Genomic DNA, 20,997 nt, shown 5'->3' on the forward strand with positions numbered 1-20,997 from the left:
CTATGTCAATCAGTGGATTCTTCAGCGACCTCATCGTGCTTGGAGTGACAGGATTGGCAGCGAGTCATAACTGGTGAACTATCAAAACCACTTGAGCAAGGATCTCAGAGCATGCCCCACATCCGGGACCTGGGGTGGATGGGAAACTGGGTGAGGCTTCTCCCTCAATATCCCCCTTTACCTCAGATACAAGAAGGAAACAATACGAAAATAGTCTTACCCACTTCCCTATAGCCCTTGAACCTTTTTACCCTAACTATGTAAAAATTGTCAAAAATCTAATAAAAAAATGAAAAAAAAGTCTCCTGTTTCAAGGCCTTAGATGTCGTGGAACGCAAGTGTGTCTTTGACATCTACTGTCCGTCTCTCCACCCCCCTTGGGATTGGTTGCCATGTTCCTACCCACACAGCGACTGTGGAGGCACACAGGCCTGCCTGAGGTGAACTCAGCACAGTCTCCACTGCATTTGTAGTTCAGGGCTCCGGAGTTCATTTACATCTTCTCACTTTACGACCCGACCTGATATGGGGACTCTCGCCTCACAGAATTTTTGTGAATAAAAAATGAATTGTTACAGGTACCCAGGAGGCTCCCCAAGGCCGTTCACAGCGTGAAAAACACGGCCAAGGTGGACGACAGCTCTGAAGCCAAGCCAAAGTCCCCACAGACAAGCGAGCCTGTGAGGCGCGCGGGGCACGACGCCCAACCCTGAGGCAGGCCAGCGCCGGCCACGTCCACCCCACGGCCGGGCCTCCTCCGCTTTCGGCCTCTCTAGGGTCCTCCCACTGGTGACGAGCCGCTCCCGGCTCCTCGTCGTCGGACCGCCGCCTTACCGAGAGCTGTTGACTCAGCAAAACCCTCTCTGAGGAGAAAGCGCGCGCGCCTCGCCTGAGCCCGGGAGGAGGGGCTGCACGCGAAGCGGGGGCGGAGCGACGCGCGCGAGCGCGCTACGTAAGACGACGCCACGCACAGGCGGCGGCGCGCACGCGCGGCCTGGAGCAGGAACCAACATGGCGGCCGAACGCAAAACCAAGTTGTCCAAGAACTTGCTGCGCATGAAGGTGCGGAGATACTGGGGTGGCCGGGCTGGGGAGCAGGGCACGCGGGTCCTCTACACCTGTTGAGGGCCGACGGCGGGCGTACCGAGAGCGCCAGAAAGGTTCCGGGCGGCCTTGACGCTTAGATTCATTCATTCCCTTAGCGCCTGCCCGACGCTGGGCACTGGAAGCCAAGCATTACCAGGCTCGCTCCTGAAGCCCGCGGGCAGGCGGGAGCGTCCACTCCCGAAAAGCAGGCTATAAGCTCATGGCGTTCTTAGGTGCAGTTTGTGGGAGCGCTGAGTGTCGAAGGCTTCTCTCCGGAAGTGGCTCTGCTGACTGAGGGGTCTGTCTAGGAATTGGGGAGGCTTGGCGTCCTGAACTGAGGAGAAAGTGAGAAGTCTGAGAGACCAGAAAGAACCCAAAGAACGTGTCCGGTCAAAAGAGCCTAGAAAGCCGGTAGCAAGAAGTGGGGCTGGAAGGAGACACAGGAGACACAACACGTGGGGAGTTGTAGGCTAGGTTAAGAATTTTTCCCCCTTGTGTCTTACAAGCATTGGGAAGCTGTTTAGCTTGAAACACAGGATCATAAGTTGTTAGCTTTTCAAGCTACCTTTGTCCTGTGGAGGATATATTGGTGGAAGAAAAGTGAGGCAAGGCGGGAGGGGGCTGAGCTGGAGTCAGAAAGTCCAGGGGGAAGTTGTGGTGAGCTGAGTGAGGATCCCAGTAGAGTTGGGAATGGAGACAGTTGTATTTTGAGTTGAAAAAAAAAATGGATGATATCTCTCCAGTGCAACTTGGTTTTTGGATTTGAAATTGAACCTTTTTTAGACTTGAAATGGAATCATTTTAACTATTAATTTCATAGGCAATAAGTCAGCAGTCCATAAAAGAAACCCAAGAACTGCCAGCTGCATGGAAATTTGTAGAGCTTTAAAACCGAAGTAATAACAAACATTTATAGTCCCTGTCCCTTGCCAGCTGGACTTTGTGAGTTTTGCATTTAATTATCTGTGTCATGCACATGATACATTTCTGAGGTGGCTACAGTCATCATCCCCCCCTTGTACAGCTGCGGTCACCAAAATGGAAGTAGGTAACTTATCCAAAGTTACACAGTAACTTGCACTTGGGCAATCCGGTCCTGAACCCCCACTCGTAAATACTATTCTGTACTGCCTGTCACTGTTTATGGAGAAATGCAGGCTGTTAAATATTTAGAAAGAATGTCCAAGAAAAACACAGTGTAAATAAGGTTTTGAAAGACTGGATAGTAAGGTGTACATGTGCAAGGTTTGACAGAGTTGATATAGGATGTAACTGGTGTGTGGAAGAGGGTCACATTATTGTGTAACTTACAGTCAAACTTCTCTCAAACTTGTCTCTGAATCTTTGCTGAACAGGGTTTTCGTTTGGTTGATCGTTTGCAGTCATCAATTTCAGAGAGATGGACTGTAGCATGAAACTAAATGGAAATTCAGTTCTTGGGGTAGGCCAAGTGAGGAAGTACTGGTGGATGTCTTCCAGGGCTCTGTGAAGCTCTGACTCTGCATGCAGTCAAGGGAGAAATCAGCTTTAAACAGATGTCTGCTGTCACCCGAGCAGAAGGGAAGAGGAAGACCCAGCTGGCCCAAGCAAACAAAGGTGGGGGGCGGGCGAAAACATTACCACATTCTCTGAGTTAGCAGCTTTGGTCACTGGTTAGAAAGAGCTCTTTGGAGGAACAGCAGGAGACACTGAAAATACTGATGGAGGGGAGTGTCCAGTGTGGAGACGTGGAACAGCTGAGCTTAGGATGTCCTTAGAACCTGCATGACTGATCCGCTGCAGTAAGGTAGAGGTCATGTGTGATAGCTTTGAGTGTTATCCTGACTCACTTGTTTTTGGTATTCGTAAACTCTTCTGACTAGGTTAACTTTGAGAGGAGAGGATCATGATGGGAGGTAGAAAAAGCATGTGGAGGGCCCGGCACAGTGGCCTAGCGGCTAAAGTCCTCGCCTTGAACGCCCCGGGATCCCATATGGGCGCCAGTTCTAATCCCGGCAGCTCCACTTCCCATCCAGCTCCCTGCTTGTGGCCTGGGAAAGCAGTTGAGGACGGCCCAAAGCTTTGGGACCCTGCACCCATGTGGGAGACCCGGAGGAGGTTCCTGGTTCCCGGCTTCGGATGGGCGCAGCACTGGCCATTGCGCTCACTTGGGGAGTGAATCATCGGATGGAAGATCTTCCTCTCTGTCTCTCCTCTCTGTACATCTGACTTTGTAATAAAAATAAATAAATTAAAAAAAAAAAAAGAAAAAGCATGTGAAAGGATAGTCACTAGTATTACCCAGTGATTGTAGTGAGGGTCTTATCTGTGATTTTAACACTATGGACTCTTAGAACAGGACTTGGTGAACTTTTTCCCTGAGGGATCAGATAGCAGGTATTTTACATACATGTAAGCCAAGCCAAATGAGAATGGATATGTTACAGAAAACTTTATTTACAACACAGACATCCAGCTTGCTATGGGTCCTGGGCTCTGAGTGGTTTCTAAATTAACAGCTTTAGAGTATCATCTGAGATGCTGCAGTCATATTCACAGGGTGTTCTTTCCAAATATACAGAATGGGTGCATGTTTGTGTATGTGTCGAAATAAAACCCTACTTCTTGATTAGAATGGGGAGATAAAAAAAATCGGTTGATCAGAATTGGTGAGTTTTGTTTTTTGGAAATGTAGGTGAGGGGATTATTTATTTGAAAACAGAGTTACAGAGGGAGAAGGAGGGACAGAAAGATATTGCTGGTTCACTCCCAAGAGGCCACATCAACCAGAGCCAGGGGCAGGAGCGTCCTCCAGGTCCCCCATGTGGATGGCAGCTTCCAGGGACTCGGGCCATCTGCTGTTGCTTCTCCAGGCACACCAGCAGGGAGCTGGATTGGGAACGGCACCCGTGACTGAAACCAGCACCCATATGGGATGCTGGTGCTGTGGGTTGAAGATTCATTTTTCTTGGAAAGGCAAATATACAGAAAAGAGACAGGGAGATCATCCGTCCACTGATTCACTCCCCAAGTGGCTGCAAGGGCCAAAGCAGAGCCAATCCAGAGCCAGGAGCTTTTTCCAGGTCTCTCACACAAGTGCAGGGTCCCAAGGCTTTGGGCCACAAGCAGGGAGCTGGATTAGAAGCAGGGCTGCCGGGACACGAACTGGCACATGTATGGGATCCCTGTGCATACCAGGTGAGGACTTTTGCCACCAGGCTACTGTGCCGGGCCCAGGGTTGATGAATTTTACCACTAAGGATATGAGTGATAAAATGAGACCTTTGCATTATGAAGAAAACCATCCATGAAAGAGTACCTGGAAAATAAGACAAACACAGACTCATTCACATCCAGAAAACCATTATTGAGCTCTTTCTGTATACCAGGTACAGCCTAAATAGCAATAATATAAGATGAATGAGAGTGCTTACACTGATTTTGTTTTGTTGTAACAGTTCATGCAAAGAGGATTGGACTTGGAAACCAAGAAACAACTTGAAGAGGAAGAAAAGAAAATCATTAGTGAAGAACACTGGTACTTGGATTTGCCAGAGCTGAAAGAGAAAGAGTAGGTTTGTTAGGCCACTAAAGATGCTTGGGACATTCAGAGGGAAATCTTTGGCACTTGACACAGCACTCCAGTGACAGAAAGCCCCACGGAGAGTTTGTTTTCAGTTTCTGCAGTCAGCCTCATGGCATTTTTACTGAGCCACAGCCGTTATTTATATTGAACAGAGAAATCTAGCCCGTATGCCTGCTAACAGGGGTGCTTTCATTAGAAGCTAGACTGTTCTGTTCTTGCACAGAGGTTAGGTGTGTGCTTCAGTCTTCCAGGTTTACTTAAGTGAGAACGTACCAGGCTGAACATCTTGAAACTGGTTGGGAATGTTTTGTTCTTTGTTAACTCTAAGTAGTTTTAATGCCACTCATCTTAGCTAACACATACTTGGCCCTTGGTGATTGAATTCTGATAGCAGGCCTCATGCCTGCCCATCAAGCAACCCTGTGGTTTTCCAGAGGAAGTGAACCTGAGGAGTGTGACTTGCTCCATCACCCAGCTGCTCAGAGCTGAGGCTGGGGTAACGCCCAACTGTCTCTTCCACCTCCAAACCTTGCTGGTGCCTGCTTCAACTGTTAATTCATTTAACTTCTGAAAACTATTTCACTTGTATCTTTGGTATTGTTCTTACCTTACTTAACTCTGCTATGGGGAAACGGTGTTTTCAGTTTTCGTCAAATGACAGGATGCTTCCTGTTATCCTTAGGCATAATTCTCTGTCCTCTCTGTACCTGCTAGTTTGGCTTCTGTTTTCACATGTTACATTCCCTCGTTCGTTTGGCTGATCTTCTGTGGACCTTTTTTGGAAGGTTACATATCCTTCTCCAAAGATGGAAAACAGATCTCACCAGTAGGGATCAAGGAAGTTGCTTGTTTTTCTCTACTTTTCAGAAAAGCGAATGTTGGCAAGGAGGAAGAGTAGCATACCAGAGGTATTATGGATTGAGGGTCACTGAGCAGCAAGGGATCATTACTATTATGGAACTATAATTTTGTGCCCGTCCAAAACTCAGAAGTATTCCAAGTGTCTGTTGAAGGTCAGGACTGTTAGCCAACAACCCAGCATATTCTTCCTAGAAAAATTACCTCCAGAGTCCTTTCTTGGAAAAGCAAATAATAACTTCTTGCCAACCGTCACCATCATGTTTGTGTATAGGTGTGTATGTTAGTTGAAAATGTTGTCAGGAAAAGGTAAGGAAAACTAACAGCCTAACAAGGTGTTGTCAGGTAGGAGCACCCCAAGGAACAACGAGTGCCTAGTGCGAGTCATTTCAGGCCTAGAGGGTCAAGGAGAGGGAGTGGTTACTGACTCTGAAGACCAACTGTGGAAGGGGCGTCTTGCGAGAGTTACTGCCCTCTCCCGAGGACAGAGCCAGCCCCAGGTAGTTAATCTACAGGAAGGGAGCCAGGAACCCGAAGGCAGAGGAGCCAATCAGTGTACTACCTGCAAGTCATCTTCCCAGGCTTAGACCGGGGTAGCCCATTGGAAGTAGACTTGCAAAAGCAAATGGGTCATCTGTCTCTAGTGTATGTATGTGTTGGTGTGTTTAACTCCCCAAATAGGAAGGTAAACAGTGGAGTGAAATTGGACTGTAGTCAGGCAGACCTGGGTTTGATGCCCTGTTCTGCCACTTGCTTGTCACCTTGGATGAATTGCTTAACTTGTCTTTTGTCATTTTTTATATTGGGCGTAATAGCAACCGTCACATACATTATGGAAAGCAAATGAAATAATGCATGTAAAGCAGTCACACAGTGCCAGGCATAAAGCATAATAAATGTTGGCAGTAATAGAGTCGTGTGTCACTTAACAATGGAATGCGTTCTAAGAAATGCATCGTTAAGGCCATTTGGCCATGTGTATGTTATAGAGTATACTTACGCAGATTAAAAAGTCCACAGTGTCACTCAGCAGTATAATCTTATGGGGTCACTATATGCAGTGTATCAGCTGAAGCATTATATGATATGTGGCTGTGTTCCAGTATATGGAGCTCACCCATTCCTCTGTGATTTATGCTTGTGAATCTTTGCTTCCTTGTGGTATCTGAACTGTTTCAAAGGGTTAGTGCCACCTAAAATTGGACGCTTCATATGTACAAGTATGTGTTCCCAAGTCTAGAGGTTTCTTTTCGTTTGGTGGCAGAGAGACAGAGACCTTCCATCCACTGGCTCACTCCACAGATGCCTGTTGCATCCTGGGTAGGCCAACCTGAAGTCAGGAACCGGGAATTCAATTCGAATCTCCCACGTGAGTAGCAGGTACTCAACTACTTGAGCCATTCATTATCTGCTGCTTCACAGAGTGCAAATTGACAGAAACTGGACTGAACAGAGCCAGAACTCCAACCCAGACACTGAAGTGGACATGTGGAATGCAGACTTCCCAAGCAGGAGTGATTGAATCAGTGGAGCAGATTGTTTTAAAGTATCAGGCAAGGATGTCTTTTCCCTATCCTTTCGTGAGGCACCCCACCTTGACCTCCGGCTTTCTCAGGAGTGCTTCCGCTTTCGCTGCCCGCTCCGCTGATCCTTTAGCCAATGAACTTTTCTGTCTGCAAAAAAAAAAAAAAGCAAAAACACAGGCAAATCAGACTGCAATTCATTTGTGACTACTTGCTTTTTTCCTGTTAACACCTCCTGACAGGGGCCACAGGTAGTGACTCAACTGTGAAGCTTGACCTGCACTTGAAACAGCTGAGGAAATTTCCTAGCTCAGAGCTCCTTGTAGGTGGCTACAGCCTTGGGGTTGCCACATTGCAGGTTCACATCTCCCTCTGCCGGGTCTGCCATCCCCGTCTGTTTCCAGAGAATCCAATTTTGGTGTTTTGATTATAACCTTTTTTTTTTTTTAAATAATCAAGGACTGAGATTAGTTTTTACTATTTCATCAGTAATATCTATATGAAGCTGCTTTTTTTCTGTTTTGATCTCAGAGCTGATAGTGAAGAATAAGAATACTAGTAGTCTGATATTAACCACTGTTCTAATTTGTTTTTAGTTGTTGTTTTTTCACTGTTCTAATTTATATGAAGATTTAAGTCTACTACTACCTAATTTTGCATTCCGCAAATGTCAACACAGTGAAAGAGTAAGCATCTTACTGTTACTGTGGAAATAATTTTTTGGTCATGTGGCTGTCCTTGCCTTTCAGCTGCAGAGGCCCCCTTGTGTCTCAGGCTGCCCGGATCATGGTCCCCCAGGTGTTCTTCATGACAAATCACTGTGTTTTGTGTGCTCATTGCTTTCTGTTTGCTCAAATGTAGCCCCATCCAAGAGAACCAACCAAACCACTCTTTACAACAAAGCCCTTCTCCTCTACTCTTAAACTGCCAAGGAGGAGAGGATTGAAGAGGCAGTGTTTTTAATCAGCACAATACAGTTGAGTAAATAGTTGTATGTTTTTATAGTGCATACATTTTTTGTAAGCCACACCCCTGACAAATAGGGGAATGTGTCATGACAAAGATATCCATTCCCATTTCCATTCTCACCCCGCCTGAGGCAAGTGCTGCTCCATTTCTCCCTAGTGATTGGTTTTGTCGCACATTTTTAGCTTTACATAGAAGTACACTTTGTGCAGTCTGTACTTGTTTGTGTCAGCAGAATTTTTTTTTAAAGATTTATTTTGGGCTCAGCAGTGTGGCCTAGTGGCTAAGGTCCTCGCCTTGATCACATATGGCCGCTGGTTCTAATCCCGGCAGCTCCACTTCCTCTCTGTCTCTCCTCCTCTCAGTATATCTGACTTTGTAATAAAATAAAATAAATCTTTTAAAAAAAAAAAGATTTATTTATTTTTATTGGAAAGGCGGATATACATAGAGGAGGAGAAACAGAGAGGAAGACGTTCCTTCCGATGGTTCACTCCCCAAGTGGCCGCAACGGCTGGAGCTGAGCCAATCTGAAGCCAGGAGCCAGGAGCACTTCCAGGTCTCCCACGCGGGTGCAGGGTCCAAAGATTTGGGCCGTCCTTGACTGCTTTCCCAGGCCACAAGTAGGGAGCTGGATGGGAAGCAGGGCTGCCAGGATTAGAACCGACTCCCATGTGGGATGCCAGCGTGTTCAAGGTGAGAACTTTAACCACTACGCTATCGTGCCGGACCCAGCAAAACCTGAATCTTACCATAGACTTCCATCCTCTTTGCTTGAGTATATATGTGTTGACAAGGAGCTGTGGGATGGAGCTCGTCTGCCTGCTTCTAGTCCTGGACTGCCTCGGGAGTCTGAGAGAGCAGAGAGTGTCTTGGTCTGGCTGCTCTAGAACAGCGTCTATACACGGTTGTGTTTAGAAGTGTTTGCCAACTGAGTGAATGTTGGTAAGTAGCAGAAAAGGCTCCTTACCAAAGGGTCCTTAAAGGAGGCCAGATGTGTGCTTGTAGCTTGTAGCAGACCACAGACAGATAGGCTGACTTCAGATTTGGGATCATGAACTGTGAGTCAAGAAAATATCTTCTGTTGCAGGTGACCCATGTGTACAGGGCGGCAGTGGCTGCTCCAACCACCAAGCCGGGTGATAGTAAGCGTGGAGTTACTTTTGTTTCAGTCACCTGCCTAGTTTCCAGTTGTACTCCAGATTTCACAATATCCTCAACTTGAATTTCTTTTCTGCATCATTCAGGCAGGGTCAGTGTTCGGGGTCCATAACTAAGCATTCCAACAAGTGCAGTCTGGTAAGGGTGCCCAGGCCTGATTTCCCACTGCCACACATGAATGTTAATTAGAACGAAGTTTGGGAGGTGCCACAGTAAATGTCAAACAGATGTTTTGCTTTGGCTTTAGGAGATGCAAGTTGATTATAAATGCTTTACATCTTTACATTGTGTAACTATTTATAGAAAATAAATGTAGTGTTTTAAGGAGGCTGTGCTTCCTACCTGCAGCTCTCCTGCCCTGTCAGCTTTGCTGGCCAAATTAATCAGATTTTATCTCTAACTCTAGGTGAGGTGGCATCTTGTATTCTTGTTTGATTCTGCTGAGAGCCTTAACATTGATTTTTCATTCAAAGTCTTGACCTTGTTTGCTGTGTTTTGTTATAAGTCAAGATACTGTTAATAAAGGTCTACTTTCCTGTTTAGGAGTTACATAATAGAAGAGCAGAGTTTCCTGTTGTGTGAAGATCTTCTCTATGGAAGAATGTCATTCAGAGGATTTAATCCTGAGGTTGAGGTATTAAATATAATTGCTTAAACTTTAAATTTTTCCATTGAGTTTTTTTGTAATAATTGGGCTGAGATTTTTTCCCACCAGGTACCATTTCTCCTCATTATATAGAAAATAACAATTTTGAAATATTGCCATAGCTATTTAAAGAAATTGCAGGCATTGCAGTCTAGTTTTATGATAGAATTGAGTAGATAATTTAATATGGCAGTGTATGGTCCCTAATGGTGCCAATGTGTTAGAATTTCAACTGGAGTCTTACAGGAATGTCGAAATTTTATTCATATGATGCTATTATGAGAAGTTATTTTCTGACATCTATACATGTATCTTTTCTAATGGAAAAATGTTACTTAAAAATTGTATAATTTGACTTTTTAATGGACAGGTTTTAATCCAAGCTCATAAATAGACTTTTAAATAAATCCTTTGGAAAGTTTGCATGAAAAGTGAATATTCATTTTGTAACTGAACTGTTCATTTGAATTTTCTTGCCTCGGGTTTGTAGAGAAAAGCAGACCTTTATTTAACAAATATTTTTTTGAACTGTAGCTCAGATATTAAAAGCCATCTTATTGGATGTTTGACCCACCAAATAGGCATTTGTCATGTAAAGTTTGGGTTTTGTAAACATGACTTGAAGCCAAGATTTCTCTCCTTAGCAGTATTGGCATTTGGAGCAGATCCTTTTTCATAGTACGGCTGCCCTTAGCCTTGTGAGGTTGTTAACAGTATCCCTGGCTTCTGTGATCCACTCCATAAAGGCCAGTAGTGCACACATATCCCCTCCAACCCAGGGTGGAAACAAACACGAGTCCATGCATTGTCAGAGATCCCTGTGAAGACAGTACTTCTCTAGGATTCCTGTGGAAAATGATAGTTTATGCTCTAGATGTGTGGATTTTTGCGTTGTTTTGTTTGCTTTGGTTCATTGCTTTTATTTTTAAGATTTATTTATTTTTATTGGAAGGGCAGATTTACAAAGAGGAGGGAAGACAGAAATATCTTCTACCCTCTGATTCACTCCCCAAATGGGGAGTGAGTCCAAGTTGAGCACATCCAAAACCAAGAGCCAGAAGCTTCCTCCAGATCTCCCATATGGGTACAAGGTCCCAAGGGTCCAAGCCACCCTCCGCTGCTTTCCCAGCCCAGAAGAAGCAGAGAGCTGGATTGGAAGTGGAGTAGCCAGGACATGAACCAGTGCCCATGAGATGCCAGCACTTGGTAGACAGAGAATTAGCCAGTTAAACCATTGTGCCAGCCTCTGTTCTAGAGTTGATCTAAAGATTGTAGCTTCCTTTTCTTTTTTTCTTTTCTTTGGGGAGGTGGCGGGTAGGGTGTGGTGACAAGTGAAGGCAGGACAATGTATGATGATCAAGATATAGAAAGTAAGTTTACATTACGTTGATATTGCATACGTTTGTTTTTATTTATTTAATTCAAGATTTGCTTATTTGTTTATCTTAAAGACATACAGAGAGAAGTCTTCATGTGCTGGTTTACTCCCCAGTTGGCCACAATGGCCAAGCCTGGACCAGGTCAAAACCAAGACCCAGGAGCTTCTTGTTCTCACGCATGAGTTCAAGGGACCAAGTACTTGGGCCATTCCCTTCTGCTTTCTTTGACAGTTAACAAGGAGCTTAATCAGTGGAGCAGCTGCTACTCGAATCAGTGCCCAAAGGAATGCCAGTATTGCAGGCCACTGCTTAATTCACTACAACCACAGCTGGCTCCTACATGTTTGTTTTTAATATACACCATGTATTACTCAGCTTCCCATGATTAGATCTAAATATTTGACACAGGCTACTTGGGAAGAAAGATTTACTTTAGCTCATGGTTTTGGAGGATTACGATCTAAGACTGAGTGGCCCCTTTGGTGAACCCGAGGATGGCAATGACAGAAAACACATAAACAAAAGGTGATGACTTAGTGAGCCAGCAGAGAGCACACTAGGCCCAACTCAGAACCTAGGTTCGTAGAATAACCAACTTCATCTACCTAAACTACTTTTCCAGGGACACACTCCCAGTGACCTTAGGATTCTGCATGGAGCCTTCTGTGAAATATGCTGGATTGAGTCTCTGCCCTCCCAGCTTCACTAATTATGTCTTCGGGGATTCATGAGTTTGGGGTCTAACTGCAGCAGCTTTCCCTGCTTTAAGCTCTAGATTAGCAATAAAGGAGAGTGGTGGAGGGAAAACATGGATGTACAGTATCCACAGAAGGAGGATCTAAGATGGTGGGCAGGTACTCCAAAGTGTGCCTGGTAGCAAGGAGGAGAGCGGCAGCATGTGAGAGGTTACTGGAAAATGATCTTTACTGGATTCTGAAACCCTGAAAACATTGTATTTTCAGTGCTATACATGTTGGAAAAACAACATGAGTCTGGTTTCTCATCTGCCTCCCTTTCTCAGCCTCCCCTTGCTATGAAGAAAGTATAGTATATTGACAAAAGGAAGCATCCATCAGAAGATAACTGTCTCAAAAAGGTTAATGCGAGAGGTACAGGAGGGACTTGTAATACGTGGACATGATGTGGGATACAGAATCCACCCCCGAAGTGTGGGACATGAAGCTAAGGTTGCCTGCTTGATACCAGGACCAGCCTTGCTGTGCTTCATTCTGATAGTTTTCTTGTCCCCTGCCCTGCCTGCCACCATCACCACCAGAATATGGATTTAAAACTACTTTGGGGCCTGGCACAATGACCTAACGACTAAATCCTTGCCTCACAAGCGCCAGCATCCCATATAGGTTCCAGTTCATGTCCTGGCTGTTCCACTTCCCATCCAGCTCCCTGCTTGTGGCCTGAGAAAGCAGTGGAGGATGACCCAAAGCTTTGGGACCCTGCACCCACATGGGAGACCCAGAAGAAGCTCCTGGCTTTATATTGGCTCAGCTCTGGCCATTGCAGCCACATGGGAAATAAACCAGCAGAAAGAAGATCTTTGTCTCTCCTTCTAGATGCTTCTGTTGCTTCTCTCTGTGAATCTGATCTGCCTTCCCAACAAAAATAAATAAATTTAAAAGAAAAAAGCTACTTTGGACTATAGTGTCTGTTTTTGAATCAAAGATGAGGGGTTTAGAGGAAATCTGAAAGTTTAGTTTTTTCTTCCCTCCCTCATTGGATTACATTAGAAGTGTGCACACTTTGGATATGAGTTAACTAGGGAGAGTTGTGTTCTGATGCAGTTTAAATTCTTTGACAACAAGGCTAGTCTGATAGTGCTTTGTCTTAATGTTTCTGCTAATGTTACGGTATAAAGTATTTTAAATTTTGACTCATCCCCCTGTTTCTGACACAAGTTTCTTTGACAAACCTTTTGTAGTTCTGATGGACATCATTGGTGTATTTTTCAGAAATTAATGCTTCAAATGAATGCCAAAAACACAGCAGAAGAAGTTGAAGATGAAATAGTGGAGCTTGATGTATCAGATGAAGAAATGGCTAGAAGGTAATGGTTCTCCTGGAATAGCTTTATAACCTGTGCCTGACACTCACGGACTCCCCTCGTATCCCACACACACCTAGCAGGAGGATGACTGTACTCTGCCCAGTCTCACCCTGTTCCGTGGGAATCACTCAGTGCAGACTGGCAGCTGAGGGCTCGTTTGCCCTGCTGCTTCCCATTGTTTTAAAATGTGCTTCTCAGGTTATTTAGGATACTGTGCAACAGAAATAAAGTAAATATAGTTTTCAGAGAGATCAGAAGTTTTTCAGGCAGATTTTTTTCTAATCGTGGTTTTTATTTTTCTTACTCTTTTCATTGCATGTAGTTTGATACTCTTCACCAGGCTTGACTTGCTCTTACATTACTTGAAATTAAGCTTGTGCTGTGCATCACCTTAACAGATATGAGACCTTGGTGGGAACGATTGGAAAAAAGTTTGCCAAGAAGAGAGAGCGTGCCAATTATGAAGAAGATGAGAATGGAGACATGAAGCCCATCAAAACAAAAAAAATGTTCCTGAAGCCCCAAGATTGAAGTGGACACCTCAAGTTACAGCTCAGGGAGCAACTCATTTTGGGACTCTTCTGGTGGTGTGTCTATGGTGATTAATACTGCGGTATTTATTGGTGAAGAGATGTGTCATGTTTTTGAAAACATGCTGTTTTTGAAACACGTGTAGTGGATGTTATACATCCTTTTCTCAGTGATGTTCCTCACGAGCAGGTCCCTGACCCTCGGTCTTCCCACATCCATAGGTCCTGGTTTCCTGGAGGATTTTTTTTAACCTCAGATTGTTTGTTTAATGTAGCTCTCCAGTACCTGCCCTTGAATTGACTGAAAGACTTTGCTACCAATGTTTATATTTTATGTTATTAATCATGTGCAGTCAATTCATGCATACATTTTAAAATCAATCTGTTATTTGTAAAATTATTGAAAACAACTTCTCCATCCTGTAGATTTTGTATGCTGCCAGGTCATTGTTAGTTTATGGTGGAAGGGGTTTTGTTTAAAGCATTTAATATAAAATTTGGTGTGTAATAAATACCTATTTTCACATTTTGTATTTTCTTTCATTGAATCATTTTAGTCTAATTCAGTTATGTAACTGAAGGCCAGTCACTTTATAAAGCCAGCCATCAACCAATATTATGGTCCATGAGATTGATCCATAAGAGCTTACCTTTTATGCGTCAAAACAATTGTTAATTTCTTAAGATAAGCCCAGTAGAATTTACCTCTGAGCAGACTATCCTGTCATGAAGCCTGCATTAATATGTATGTATGTATTAATATGTATGGCAATCACTGACATGCCTGACTTTGGCCCCAGCAAATGACATGTGTGTGTCTCTTTTACTTCAATCTCTGCAGACTTCTGATTTTAATTTTAGCCCTCTGACAAGTTGAGAAAAAGTTAGACATTTGAAGTTAATCTGACTTTCTCATTCTGAGAGTGACAGCCATGTACCTTGCATGCAACCCTTCCTTTCCTGGAATAGTAACTGGAAGCTCTCTGCCATGCCTTCCAACACCACGTATCTTTGACCTGATTAAAGCTGTATGTGCCCTCGTGATGTCCTGCCCGGCATAACTCCAAGTAACTGCTCCATGGAGCTGGTGTTCTTGGTTAGAATGCATGGTCTGGAATCAGGCAGAAGCGGACAGAGTAGCTCATCTGCTCATCTTACTGTTAGACCCAACAGAGAATGCAATGCAGTGATTTGCTTCCTACCTGCATTGATGGGATCCCAAGGAAAGGGTGCTTCTCTTCCTCCCAGGGATTTGACCATGGTCCTATTAAGACAGAATTTGAAACTGTTCTTTTACTTCTAAGTCTGTAGACAAGGGAGCTTTTTCTCTGGGCTGTACAAATGCAGTGAGCAAAGAACAGTGACTGGAACTCAGGATTCTCCAGGGTAGTACTTCCATGTCCAGTAATGAGATATTGATGAAAAACTAACCTAAAGGATGGGCATGGTTTAGAAATAACCCTTCAGGCAGTGAAATTTTAGGATGCCCTAGCAGATTCAAACCTTAAGGACCTGAGGTCCTAGCTGAGGGAAGTGGACATGTGGAGCGTGCAGGGGGAGACTTAGGTGTGTTGGGTAATGCCTTGTGACTGGCCAGTTACAGGAACAGCTGCAAGAACAGTGCATGCTTCGTTTCTTTCTTGGGCGGGTTGTAGGTCCTGATTTCCCACTTCCACTTTTTACTTCATGTTTGTTGAGGTGACTTTACCATCTAGTTTTTTATTTTCCTTTTTAAAATTATTTTACTCATTTGCAAGGCAGTGACAAAAAGGGCAAGTGATATTTTTTTCCATTTGCTGGTTTGATCTCCAAGCAACCACAATGGAAAGAGGTGTGCCAAGCTGAAATCAGGAGCCCAGCACTCCCATCTGGGTCTGCTTGGGCCATCCCCTGCTGCCTTCCAAGCACAAACTGACACTCCAGTATGGGATGTCAGCAATGCAAATGGAAGCTCATGACCATGCACCATGACCATGACCTTGGCCTTTGCCCCTTGTTATCTTTTTTTCTCAGGATGCAGTTCGGTAGGCCCAGGGGTTTCCCTTTCCACCTTCTCCCACCTTTCCCTCCACCCGCCCTCCCACTGTTTTCCCCTGTATTATAACAATAGTATAGATACTTAGTCTTCAAATAAGAATGTTCGGGGACCAGTGATGTGATGTAGCTGGTAAAGCTCCCTGCAACACCAACACCCCAGTGCCAGTTTCAGTGCTAGCTGTTCCAATTCTGATCCAGCTCCCTGCTAATAATGCACTTGGGAAAACAATGATGACCCAAGTCCTTGGGCTCTGCTGGAGCCTTGGGTGTTTATTTGAAAGAAAGGGTAAAAATATCTTTGGTAGAAGTGATATATGCAGTTTGTGAAGTAGAAATAAAGAATTGATTATTGTCTCAGGGACTTGAATTATACTTAGCTGTGTTCAGTGGATGCCGAGGGACCCAAGGGGTAGACTGCCTCATGAGATGTTGCCCTTTGCAGTCTGGGTCCCTCTCCAGTTGCATCTTTAGCTGCTGGCCTGGGACTTAGCATACCCTGTTTCTCTTCATACTGGCTTTTTACAGGATCTGCCAGTGAGCACCCCGAGGCTGATGCTAAACCACAGGAGGAGGTCTGTTACTTTGTCACCATAGAAACACCTCAATCTGGCAGAGGCTAATTGCAAGGTACCCCAGTTTGCTCCTCTCCCACCACCACTGAATCAGCCGTCCATCATCCACAGCACCGAGTATCTAGTGTCCCCTCCCGGCTGTGTGCCCTCCACTCTCAGGGCCACTGCAGTTCCATGTCAGAGGTCTGAGTGTCTATCCTCTGTCCAAGCTTCTGAAATTTAACCATCTAACCTGTTTCCTCAGAGTGAATTTTTTTTTTTTTTTTGGCATGTGCTTTGTAACTATATTATTTCCCCTTGCCTGTCAGAACACTTCCGCTTCCCTACACTGAGCCAGCAGAGATTTATCATGAAAGTTAGAAGGGTTTTATCAGCCTCTTAGAGTCTACGGTGTGACCTGCCCACTCCCTGCAGGAACATCCTACAGAAGCAACTTATTCATTAAAATTGTTTTGTGGTTCTTTCACTCCCTATAAGACCCTAAGCTGCTCACTACATGATAGTTCTTTTATTTTAATTTTAAATTACAAATGCCATTTACCCATATTCATGACCTGTTGGATTTTTTAGACAAAGAAGTCATTTGTGCAGGAAAAATACCACTTTTCAGAACAAACCCATTTTACTTTACGTAGTTTTCCTTTCTCTTATTTTCTTGAAGGTCCAATGTCTTTATTTGCCCCGGGGGGAGCAGAAGAAGGTACATACTGAGTTCCAAGACATTTGTAAGTAAGAGTTTCTGGACTCACTGTGCAGAGTTGCACTGCTTACCTAAAGGCATATTTGGTCTGGATGGCATCTCTGACTGATAGCTCTTCTATCGGCATTGTCTGATTGGGAGCAAATCCTGCCTGCCACGAGCAACAGGGATGACCCTACACTGTTGCAAAACTGCAGCAGAGTCAAACAAGACTGTTCAGGTGGTGAAGGCAACAGTCTTCTAGAAATTGGCAGGTTTCCACCACCCCTCACCTCTTTGCTGATTGTCACTGATGTGATTTCATCACCTGTAACACGTGGGTGAAGTGGATGCTCCCCTTGAACCTGCACTTCTCTGTTCCCTCAGAGTCGCCTTTGACCACAGTGGATGAGCACAAGTCAAACAAGAATACAGCATAGGAGCGAATCCGCAGCTCAGACTGTAGCCCAGATTCCAGAATCCTCTGATAACCCTGAGCTTGAAGGAGAGTGGAGCACAGAGCCACTGTCACCTGGCTGCTTCTGAACCTGGATCAGGTATTGAATCACAGTGGGAACAGAGTGGGGCCAAGGTGTTACCTGGAGGGAAATGTAGCAAGATTCCAAGAACCTTGAGACCACAGCCAATAAGTTCTAAGCAGTTTGCTAATGAAGCAATGCATAACTGAAATGCCAGCCTGGAAGTCATAGTCTCTCATTTCTGTGACTACCGAGTTTGAGAAGCTTTGTAAAATCCTCTGTAAATGTAACCCTCCCACACACTAGCCCTGTGAATTGGATGACAAGCAGTGGGAGGGCTTGGGGGGGCCAGAATTTCACTGAATCGGGATAAATATGTAATTTGAGACGAATTACAGTAAAGATATCGCTGGAGGAATTTTAGGGGAAGAAAATAATCCGAGGATGTTGAGGTTGTGGCCAGCCTGCTTTGCTCATCCTTGTGTGAGATGGGTTTGTTCACAGCTGACTTCTGGAGGAGAGCTTCAATGGGACATGGCCTCTGTCCTGTTGATTCTGGGAGGGTTTCCAGGAATTACAAGACTGATGTTGCTGTGTCATCTCCAGCAAAAGTGAAAGCAAGTGAGGGCCCCCACAAAAATAAAACAGGAAACCCTGGGTCAGCAGTCTCACTGGTGATCAAAGTGAAGTTCAGAAAATCCTGGGGTCTAAGGCTGGGGTAGTAGGGAGTTTGGAGAAAGCCTACAGCATCCAGTAGTTGACAGTAATTGCCAATCAGAAATGAGGTACAGCCAACAATTATACTTGGAGGAAATAGAGCAAAAGAAGTGCCTGGTGTCTCCTTGATTGCTCACAAATAAAGACATAGCAAAGAGCAAGAAAGCCACTAGATAGATGCCAGTAGTTTCAAATATAGGAGGAAGTCATCACTGTAAAGTTAGGGAAAGCTTTCTTGGATATGAATTATGCATATTAGGAGCTCAGTGATTTCAATACTTTAAGTGTCAGGATTAGTTCTTTTTTCCAAAAATTATACTTTATGTTAAATTATGTTAAATTAATGGGAATATGAAGCAACTTCCTCTTCATTTCCCTATTGAAGAACAAACTCATTCTTAAGAAGAATAGGAAAGTTTTTTCTTCACTGAACTACCCAGGGAAAGGGAGCCAAGAGAGAGATGGGCTTCAAGCTGAGAATTTCAGCAGTGTTAGAACCCTTTCAAAAATGTCAGGAATTAATTTTCACTTTTCTTTTTTGCCCTGGAAGCTCTGTCAACCGGAGAAAAGAGTTGGTGGTGTTTTTCTGCCAATGTTAAATTAGACTTTGCATGTAAAGGTGTACTCATACTTGTGTTAAGCCTGCCATGCACTCTCGAAATGTCTGACCCACAAAATCATAAAACCTGGCTTTTTCCAAAGTCATGAGTTCTCAGCCCAAGCACAGCATTCTGGAAGTCTCTCTGGGGACAACCAATATGTCAACATGCCAGAGCTGACATCAACACACCCCATCATCCCTGGAATGGGACAGGCCTGAAGTATGTGTTTACCACTGCCTTAATAAATTTTCCCCAGGGCTTTAGCTGATTTTGCCCTCAGGGCTGACCCGTTGGGTAAGGCAGCTTGTTGGCTGCTTCTCCTGCTCACACCCCTCTTCAGTTTTTCCTGCACCTCCAAAATGAATTGATGGCCCCGAAATCCTTATCTTAGGCTCAGCTTCTGGGAGAACCGGGTGAGGACTGCAGCTCTGAGGCAGGTTTTAGAGCAATAGATGGACAGGTAAAAGCACGGGCGGGCGGGCGGGCGGGGCATAGAAGGAATGGGGTGAGTGGGAGATGGAAGACTGACAAATCAAGAAAAATCGTTGGAAACAAAGCATCACAAAAAAGCATCTAGAAAGTTTGTATTGATTAAGTTCATCTTACAATAGAAGAGAAATTTATAAATTTGCATGTGCCCGTTTTCTAGCAAAATGTACTCACAGCTTCTCATTATATTTGTACCTCCACCCACTTGTTCCCCTCTGTATTACTTCAAATTGAATCTGCTGTATACTGTTTCATTTGAAAATATTTTAGTCCATGTTTAAAATCAGGGCTCTAAAATAAGCCTCCTGGCACTGTTAGTGTTGGTGGCTGATCAGAGGTTCTTTTTCTTTTTTCTTTTTTCTTTTTTTTTGGAAAGACAGATTTGCAGAGAGAAGGAGAGACAGAAATATCTTCCATCCAGTGACTCACTCCCCAAGTGGCCGCAATGGCCAGAGCCAACCCAATCCAAAGCCAGGAGCTTCCCCACAGTCTCCCACACTGGTGCAAAGGGTCCCAAGGCTTTGGGCCATCCTCCATTGTTTTCCCAGGTCACAAGCAAGTAGCTGAATAAGAAGTGGAGCAGCCAGGACATGAACCAGCATCCACATGAGATCCCGGCACTTGCAAGGCGAGGACTGTAGCTACTAGGCTACCACACTGGACCCTGATCAGAAGTTCATACAAGAAAGAAAGCAGATGTGAGACAGACAGTGGAGGTAAGCAAGATGCTGCTTAACAAGAAGAAACAGCTCAACCAAGCTAGCGTTACAGCAAGAACTGAGTTCCCAGTCTGTTTTGGAGTGGAGTGATTATGAACATGAGTATAGATTCCTTCCTTTTTTCCCATCTCTGAGAAATTGTGGATGAGTGTGGAATACCCAAAAATCTTTCACTGACTTTACAAGCACAGCGTTTTGGGACCTAGTATCCCGCTTGGTACCAGGCAGAGGGCGTCCCCAGGGATCCATCAAAGAGAACAAGAGCAACAACTTTAGCTATCACTGCTCTCAGGCTGGTTTCCTCTTTCCTAAACCAAACCCCTAAAATGTAAAAGGCAGGACCTACCCTCTTCTCTGTCTCCCTTGCCAGCCCTTTGTCAGAAGGAATTCGCTGACTTGAGGGAGTAATCCAGCTTTCCCACCAAAATCCTAATCACCAGACTGTAGAAGTCATTTGCTTCTCCAATAGGTAGGAACCTTGAAGGCCAGTATTGTCCTGGGTGCTTTGTGTTAGGGGAGTTCCAAGTCCAGGCAGAATGACTGCCACCTTCATTAGAGCCCAGACCAACTCAAGCCACCTGGCCATTATAACCAGTCAAAGGAAGGTGGCAGGTACCACTGACCACTTAAGAACTTGGACACGAACTAATCACAGACCTCTTGGCCCCTTTCAATCTGTAAGAAACCTTACCCTTAACCCCTTGGAAAGCCTGGGATTAAGCAGTAGCTGCCCAGCTCATTGCTCTGTACTTTGCAATAAATAACTACTTTAAGTCCTCTAGCACCTCAGTGTCAGTAATTGACTTTCTGTGCATTGGATGAGCATACCCGGTTTGGTGGTATTACAGCAATGCCTTCAACTATTTTGGAGTGTTCAGCAACAATTCTCTTTAAAAATTCACATTTTCCCAGAAAGTTCACATTCTC

The 20,997-nt window shown here is 44.5% G+C and overlaps 1 protein-coding gene across 1 annotated transcript; it reads left to right on the forward strand.

Moving 5' to 3' along the window:
• Positions 1-950: 950 nt before the first annotated feature.
• MPHOSPH6 (M-phase phosphoprotein 6) lies at positions 951-14,306 on the forward strand. Its single transcript, XM_004584055.3, has 5 exons — positions 951-1,062; positions 4,524-4,636; positions 9,703-9,793; positions 13,152-13,246; positions 13,645-14,306. The coding sequence occupies exons 1-5, from the start codon at positions 1,012-1,014 to the stop codon at positions 13,775-13,777; spliced, it is 483 nt and encodes a 160-aa protein (XP_004584112.2). The 5' UTR covers positions 951-1,011; the 3' UTR covers positions 13,778-14,306.
• Positions 14,307-20,997: the final 6,691 nt, after the last annotated feature.

This window comes from Ochotona princeps, chromosome 16, assembly GCF_030435755.1.
Source record: "Ochotona princeps isolate mOchPri1 chromosome 16, mOchPri1.hap1, whole genome shotgun sequence".
Classification (NCBI taxonomy): domain Eukaryota; kingdom Metazoa; phylum Chordata; class Mammalia; order Lagomorpha; family Ochotonidae; genus Ochotona; species Ochotona princeps.

Bases quoted from the DNA above. Each gene is read 5' to 3' on its own strand.
- MPHOSPH6 (XM_004584055.3), top strand. From the start codon at position 1,012: ATGGCGGCCGAACGCAAAACCAAGTTGTCCAAGAACTTGCTGCGCATG. The intron at 1,063-4,523 runs GTGCGGAGATAC...TTGTTGTAACAG, and splicing joins AGAACTTGCTGCGCATGAAG to TTCATGCAAAGAGGATTGGA. The intron at 4,637-9,702 runs GTAGGTTTGTTA...TTTCCTGTTTAG, and splicing joins CCAGAGCTGAAAGAGAAAGA to GAGTTACATAATAGAAGAGC.